Source organism: Sturnus vulgaris, chromosome 3 (assembly GCF_052056855.1).
Source record: "Sturnus vulgaris isolate bStuVul1 chromosome 3, bStuVul1.hap1, whole genome shotgun sequence".
NCBI classification, from domain to species: domain Eukaryota; kingdom Metazoa; phylum Chordata; class Aves; order Passeriformes; family Sturnidae; genus Sturnus; species Sturnus vulgaris.
Window position 1 is genome coordinate 69,490,566 of NC_142245.1, and position 8,135 is coordinate 69,498,700.

Sequence of the window (8,135 nt, forward strand, 5' to 3'; positions counted from 1 at the left end):
GTCTTATCCTACAATAAGCAGGGATATGTCAGGTTACTCAGAGCCCTGTCCAGCCTGAATCTGAATGTTCCCAGGGATGGAGCATCCATGACCACTCTGGGCAACCTGCTCCAGTGTTTTACCACTCTCATTCTAAAAAACCTTTTTTTCTTATACATAATCCAAATTTAGTCTCCTTCAGTTTAAAACCACTACCGTTTGTCCTATCCCAACAAGCCCTGCTAACAGGCCCCTTTAAGTACTGAAAGGCCACAATAAGGTTTCCCCCGAGCCTTCTCTTCTTCAGAAGAATCCTGATTTTCTCAGCTATTTTTCATTTCAGGGCCGTTCTCTTCTGGACTAGCTCAAACAGGTCCAAGTCCTTCCTGTGCTGGGACCCCAGAGCTGGATGCAGCACTGCAGGTGGGGTCTCAGCAGAGTAAAACAGAGGGGTGGGATCCCCTCCCTTGCCCTGCTGGCCAATCTGCTTTGGATACAGCCCAGCACACGTGTGGCTTTCTGGGCTGCAGGTGTACACTGCCAGCTCGTGTCCAGCCCCTAGTCCACCAGCACCCCCAGGTCCTTCCTGGCAGGGCTGCTCTGATCTGTTCATCCACCAGCCCAGATTGATACCAGGTGTTACCCCAACCCAGGTGGAATAGCTGTACCCAACAAAAGAATATTGCTGAGTATTTTATTTCACAGATTTAAGGATTTTAGGATAAACTTTTAAGGGGTCTGGAAGCATACTGCAAGCAGAATGTCATTTATTATTTATTAAGAGTTGAAACTCTTGGGTATTCATTAGGAGAGAGGAGTTGTATAGGCTGCTCAGATATTCTCTCTGGTGTTAGAAGTGCAGATATGACAGACTCCTGCTATCAAAAGAGAAACACTAAAACTTGCAGGCTAAGATAAGTCTATAGAATAAGTTTGTAAACATAAATAGGCCGTTTAAGAGGTAAAACGTATACCTGAAGCACTGCTATTTTTATAAGTCTGACTAGTAATCCAATCGATTTAGAAATAAAAGTCTTTGAAAATCTGTTTTTAAATTAGCAGTTCATGTCAAAAACTAACAGAATTTCTTTGGCAAATCCTAGGCACTTCAGCCCTTGCTGGATGTATGAATTCCAGTGAGGAACATGAGGATTACTTGCTTTAGTTTCATAACTGGGGTTTACTGTGAGGGAAGGAAAAGGGGAAAGGAAAAAGGAGAAAAGAAGGGCATTTTCCTGGATTAAACTGTGATGAAAAAACCTGGCTTGACTCACTTTCCAGGGACAAAAAAATGTCTCTTTCATGTTCTTTTCTCTACCTTTTTGTTAAACAAAGGAAAGTGAAGAGCTGTTTATGCTTTCCTCCCCCTTCTGTCTCCTCAGGGTTTTTCTTCCAGCACACAGTTCGTTATCAGGTTTCAGAGCGTGCTTTGCAGCACTGAGTAAAGCACTGGATAAAAATACCAAACATTTGATATCTTAGAACAACAAATCAGTTGGGAAGGAGCTTTTCTGCTGCTGTTGCTTCCATCCATGTTGTATTTAAGGATGTACTGCCAAAATAAAAAGGAAGAATGCAGTTTGTTAGTGGTTATGTATGCATACAAACAAATGAGTTGCCAGTATTATTATTATTTTCATAGACTTTAACGTGTAAGGAAAGCAAAACACAGCAGAATTTCTCACCCCAAAACACGAGGTAATTCAGCTGATTCAAAGACAAGGATATGAAAAAAGGTGCATATTTTTCTTCAAAACACAAATTTATGAAACTAATGTTGAGAACACAACAGGAACAAAATGTGCAAGTTTTTTTTCTCGTAGTATCTTGAAAACAAGGCCAGAAAGTTTGGGTTGATGCTGCCTTGAGTTTGTGGTGTCTAACAGACCAGTAGTGTTGTTTTGCAGTCTAATGAAAACGTAAAATATCTTTGGAAATTATTTTGCAGAATAGCGAGGAACACCCAAATGTTTGTTCAGTGTGTTCTGGTTTGTTGTGAGCCTCTGAGACCTAACAACATCAGCTTGGTGTCAATAATATAGGAGAACCTTAACTCTATGCAGAATATGATGTCTGCAGAGGCTTGTTATTAGTCTGTTTTCATAATTTTGAAGACCTGACCATGGTCCACTTTTTTCAAAGTGTTTGCTCCTAGTTATAAACATCTAACACCAAAAATAATGGTGGGTGGATGCAGCTGGTAAATGAAACACAAGAAACCAGTGCTGAAGTGTTGGTCTGCAGGTTAGGGAATACTGTAAATCAGTAATCTAACCTTTCTTTTTGCCATTATCCCTGCAAAAGGGAGTGTTAAGGAGAGGCCTGTAAGAGTGTGAGACAGTTTTCTGGAGAGGTTCCTCCATTCACAACAGGCAGCAAAAGAAACAGTGCCCTACTTCTCCTTTCTCCCTTGCAGTAAAACCCATATATGAAACTAAACCAAGTACTCCTCGTGTTTGAAAATGGGAGATGCTGCAGTAAGCTAAGCAGAACCGTGCTGTGACCACAACACGGATAACTGAGAGCCTAAATATAAATACAAGGAATAAGTGGGGAGACCATGCTAGGGGTGGTTACAGGGACAGGATAGGAATATGATCCTTCCCAGATGCAGCAAATGGATATCAGTAGGAGGAAATTACCCTGACAAGATAAGAGGAAAATGGGTTTTGTAATCCTAACATGAGATGAGAATCTAGATGTGGATGGTTGGAAAAAGTCTGAATTTTGCTGATATTTTTTTCTAAGCATCCTTAATAATTGAACACAGCCAGGACATGAGGATACAGACTAAATACCAAATCCAAGGTTACAGCCAAGTTACCAGCCTAAATGCCATGTAGTGTAGGATTTTACTCACTGTCATAGCTTAACCCTAGCCAGTAACTTAAATACCACACAGACACTTGCTCTCTCCCACTGCCCAGCCCCAGGCCCCCCAAAGGTGGGATGGGGAGGAGAATCAGAAAAATGGTAAAGCCTTTCCTTCTTATCTTGACAGGGTAATATCCTCCTGCTGATATCCAAGAAGTTGAGATAATAACAGTTTAATAACTGAAATAAAGTAAAAGATAATAATAATTTTATTGGAAATGAAAAAGAGAGGCATATAAGCCAAGAAAAACAAATTATGCACAATACAGTTTCTCCTGGCTTCTTGTGCACCTCCTCAGTGGCAGAGCATGAGAAACTGAAAAGCCCTTGACGTAGGATAAACTCTACTTATCAACAACTAAAACATCAGTGTGTTACCAACATTATTCTCATACTAAATCCAAAATACAGCATTGTACCAGCTGCTAGGAAGAAAGTTAATTCTATCCCAACCAAAACCAGACGTTTCTACAAGTCAAAGCCTAGAGTGGATAAATTAATCTGTATTGAAGATGATTGAATTATTCCTCACAAATAAGTTTACAAAAAGTACAAAGCAAACTCTTCAAAAGGACACCCTGCAAGAAGAAAGTGGAGGATTCTCAGGGAAGGATAGTGATATGGAAGCCAGAAAGAGGATAAGCTAACAGAAAGTGCAACATCAAGGTGCTGATTTCTAGATTCAGCCACAGAGAAACTAAGGTGTCCCTGCTGGTTCTCCTGCAGAGCTGCTTGACAGGACCTGCTAAGTCAAGAGAATGGATTCTGCAGATATTTTTCAGCAGGGGACTGTGGAAGGGCAAGCACAAAGCTTGCAGTCAGAGTGTAGGCTTCCTCTGAAACATCTCTGCATGCCTGCAGTGCCAGTCTTACCCCTGGTACTGTTAAAAAAGGGAGTACTGGGAGAGTGATGTAAACTAAAGCTGATGATGACTTGCAGTTAAAGTTTGGTGAAAAGCACTTCAGCAGAGGAATCAAGGGGTTACATAGAAAAGAAAAAGTAGCAAAGGGCCTGGCCTTACTCTGAGAGTCAAACAAGATGAGTCACCATCCCTGGAGATATTTAAAAGTCTGTGGATGTGGAGCTTAGGGACATGGTTGAGTGGTGGACTTGGCAGTGTCAGGTTAACAATTGGACTCAGTGATCTTAATGGTCTTTTCCAACCTAAATGTTTCTATGATTCTGTGAAGCTAATACAACCTTCTACTTTTTTTCTTTTGAGAGAGAGAGCGAGCTGTGGTTCTTTAGTGGAGAGGTTTTTCTTGGCATTTGACTTGTCTTGTGAGCAGCTTTGTTCTGTTTTGGTTTGGGAGCAGTGTAATATGGTAGAAACCGTACTAACCAGCACAGATCGGAGGGAGCTCAGGTCAGAAGCAATAAGCTTCTGGGATGACACTGAAGGCAATGCTGCTGGACAACCCTGGTACCAGGAGTAGCAGAGTTTGTCTTGAAGTCCCTGCAGCATTAATGCTTTCAGAAAGGCCCATGCTCAGTGTGAGGATTTCAGAAACTCATCTTAATTTCTAGAATTTTGAATTTTCCATTTTTTGCAATGCATTTGTTTTCCTTAAGCTCATCACATATTAAACTTCACGGCTCCTGCTGTCAGAGAGGGAAAGTACCAAATCCTGCCCATTGTGAGTAAGCCAAGAGGCTAACCGTGGGAGCAGTGTTCTGTTCATCACTGGATCCTAAAACCTTCTACTGAGAATTAAAATAATACAGGTTACCTTGCAGTAGATGAGGAGCTGAACAGGACGTCAGTGTGGTTGTGTTTAACTTGTTTTAACCAAAAGAAATTGGTATGATTGACCAAACCACGTGTGTTGTAGATACAATTACCCTTAGTTAATTTTTCTGTAATTTACTGTGGATTTGTATGCCCTTCACAGGCATGAATAACCGTGAAGTCTTGGAGCAAGTAGAACGAGGTTATCGGATGCCGTGTCCTCAGGACTGCCCCATCTCCTTGCATGAGCTTATGATTCACTGCTGGAAAAAAGACCCAGAGGAGCGTCCAACTTTTGAATATTTACAGGGTTTTCTTGAAGACTACTTCACTGCAACAGAACCCCAGTACCAGCCCGGTGACAACCTGTAAATCCCTTGTTTCCAGACACTCATGAATTACCAGGTGTTTCTCAGCCCCGTCCCACCTGCTCTCCACCTTCCAGCTCTGTGACAGCTTCTCCAGAGTGCAACATCTTCCAGCACTGCAGTGCACAGCAGGGGCTGAAGCTGGGAACTTCCACAGCCCTTGCCTATGACCACTTGTCCTAATAATCTGAATGTCCTGGATGAAAAGGAGAAAAACACTTGTTTTTTCTTAATCAGAGACTCCAAAACTGCATTGTATTGATGTTATGTAAACTGCAAAACCTCTGTTCATTGTAAATAGTAACTCAGTGCCAATAACTGATCCTAGTGCTTTCCTTTTTTTAAAATGCAAAACTTATGTGATTTTAACTAGTCTTCTCCTGATTCAACTAAAAGTATTATTTTCCAGAAGTGGCCTCTTTGTCTAAAACATTTTTTTTTCATGTTTTAACAAATAAAAAATCAGGACAGGTGTTTGGGTTTTTGCTTTTTTATATATAAAATATATATAATATATATACATACCTGTACATACAGTATATGGGTGCTATTGCAGAGGAGGCTCATTTGGAATTGAATGAATCCTGCTGCAGCTGTACCCAGAAAGCGATAATTTTACTGCAGACATGAAAACACTGGTGGGATTCTGAAAGCCAGTGATCTAATTTTTGGCTTTTGCCAAGCATGATTTTTTTAAATTGGATTGCACTTTTTGTTTATGATTATGTACCTGTAGATGGTTGTAACTTTGCTCTTTCAGGAATCACGTGCTGTATTTACAGTAATGTTTCCAATGTTTGAGAAGTGTGTGATGATTTGTTCTTGAAATTTAAACCAACATATTTAAAGCAAGAAAACTACACCATCACCGTTTGAACTGGAAAATTGAAACTGCAAGGACTTCTTGTATCAAAACACGTATACTGAAATGTTTCAAAAAGATTTATTAAGCAGTGTAACCACATTCAGATGGTCTTAAAATAATAGCATTTTAGCCATGTCCCCCTGCTAAACTGTTGGTCATGCAACTAGGATTTTTCTGTTTTATGTGTAACATTTTTCCATTGTAAAATAAGTGTGTTAAGTGTCATGTACTGCTAATGAAATTACTTTCTCTGTGTCTGCAAGTTCTCCAGTGGAATTACTATGCACTTCTTTACATTTCATGGGGGATGCACAGAACAAAGTATTACCTTTTCAGTTGTCTGTACCAGCCTTGAATTACTTACGTTTAACCAAAAAACACAAAAAAATTCCTTTCTATTTCTATTGAGTTTTTAATACTGAGTTGCAAATTTTAAAGTCTTAATTACATTTTGTTATGGTTTATTCGCAAGTTTACATTTTAAAACTGTTTAACTTTCTTAATTTAGTAATTAAAAAAAAGAGCATTTTACATTTGGATAGTTGTTTTTTTGTTTAAACTGTGGAGCTAATGGTGGACATGAGATTAAAAACTTTTCAAGAAGGGGTGTCATGCCATTTGGAGCATCATATTTCATAGGAGTATGCAGACCAGTTACCTATGGGACATCATTTTCCAAATTATGAAGTCAATATGTTTTTAAGTAGCTGGAGTTCAACTGTAAGGAAGATGGCTGAATGCATAGCTAGTGTCTCATTTCTCTCTTCTACAGCAGTTTGTTCTTTATTAGTTCTGTTGCATTTAACATGCATACTTTTACATTTACAAGTGTTGCAGGAAAAGCTTTTCTATGTCTTGTATTGCTGTTACTGCTTTAAAAGATTGCGGCCAAGTAAGACTTCCTGACAGTTGAGACTTTTTTTTTATTTAATTATTTAGTACTTAGATAGTGAATTCATATTCTGAAGATTCACACATTTTCTAAAGAGAATCTTTCTTCATTTGTGAAAACTAACCCAATAATTAATTGAGATTCAGAGAACAAATTGTCATCATTGTTTTAATATTTTCTATACAAAACTTTGACTGAAAATCCTCTTGCAAAGGAGGCTTCCACACTTAGCCTTTCTCAAAGTGTGAATTTATATGGCAATGTTGCTTGTTACCAGATTTCCATGATAAATTGGTTAACGTTTTACATGTAGAGTCTATAAGTAATGTTATGTACATTATATATTCAATGTTGCTGTACCTGTAGCTGTGGAGTACTGAAGAGGCCATGATCCTTGTTGGACTTCTAGCTTCCTCTTAGTACTTACAAAGCAAGTCGTGGCCCTCTTTTTTTTCCTACAGCTACCCCCCTGCCTTAAAATATCATCCATGGAACTGAGGACTCCATAGTAACTCAGCGGGCTGGTGAAGCCAAAATGTCACCTCCTCAGCCCAGAGCCTGGTGGTGAAGCGTGGCCATTCTGCCAAGTTCCTTAGCAGCCTTTGCTATGCCACAAACTTAAGTGCAGTTTCCATCTGTAATGCGGGACGAGCCTAAAACGTTAGTTTGCCTATGCTTCTCATTGGAAGTAAGACTCAGATGGGGCATTGTTGGGGTTTTATGGCCTTTATTTCTGATTCTTGGGTTTGCTGTTTCTTGTATTGCATTCAGTCTCTGAGTACCATGTTGGTCTCTGCCGGATCTCTGCCTGCAGCTGGCTTGTGTGCAGACTGGTGCCACTGTTGAGTGGCAAATCCAGACCATTTCTCATCGGTAGCTCTTCTGCTTCTTTTTCTTAATGTTGGGAGTTTTGTTGTTTGGGTTTTTTAATCTCTCAAATAAAAACATTAGCAAAAAATTTAAACAAGGTTGTTAGGTTTTTTTGCTATAAATTAATAAAAGCCTTTTCTTAAGCACGGTGTATACACCACAAGTAGTTGTGTGGTGACTGTAAAAGCAGAATTTATGAGATTAAGAATCTTCTGTTCCTTCTGACAATTTTTTAATGTAGGACTAAATAAATTCCACCCAGATAAAAACAATTGGCCAAATGCTCCCCCCACCAGCTCACCTGTTTCCCGACCAGTCCATGGTGTGGTGGCTGAGTTCCAGAAGAGGTCTTCTAGAAGACCTACCAGCAGCAGAAATGACTCCATGCGGTGACACCGGCATCTCTAACTCAAGTTTAATCCAAGACCGATCTCAGGAAAAGTGGCAGGTGGAAATGGGACCCTGCTGCGAAAAGGATGGTTAGTATGGTTATTATATTTCTGTGAGAAGGCAATTATGTGAGACTTGGTGGTCTTTGGAAAAGACAAAAGTTTGTC

General features: G+C 39.7%; 1 protein-coding gene across 4 annotated transcripts in view; it reads left to right on the forward strand.

The window, feature by feature from the left end:
* The window catches only part of FYN (FYN proto-oncogene, Src family tyrosine kinase), a 137,925-nt gene extending 130,250 nt beyond the window's left edge, over positions 1-7,675 (forward strand). For all 4 annotated transcript variants that reach the window (XM_088161901.1, XM_014879274.2, XM_014879272.2 and 1 more), the window contains one exon: positions 4,747-7,675. In XM_088161901.1, the coding sequence (XP_088018027.1) occupies positions 4,747-4,955 (209 nt within the window). In that variant the 3' untranslated portion in view covers positions 4,956-7,675. The remainder of the gene's footprint in view (positions 1-4,746) is intronic.
* Positions 7,676-8,135: the final 460 nt, after the last annotated feature.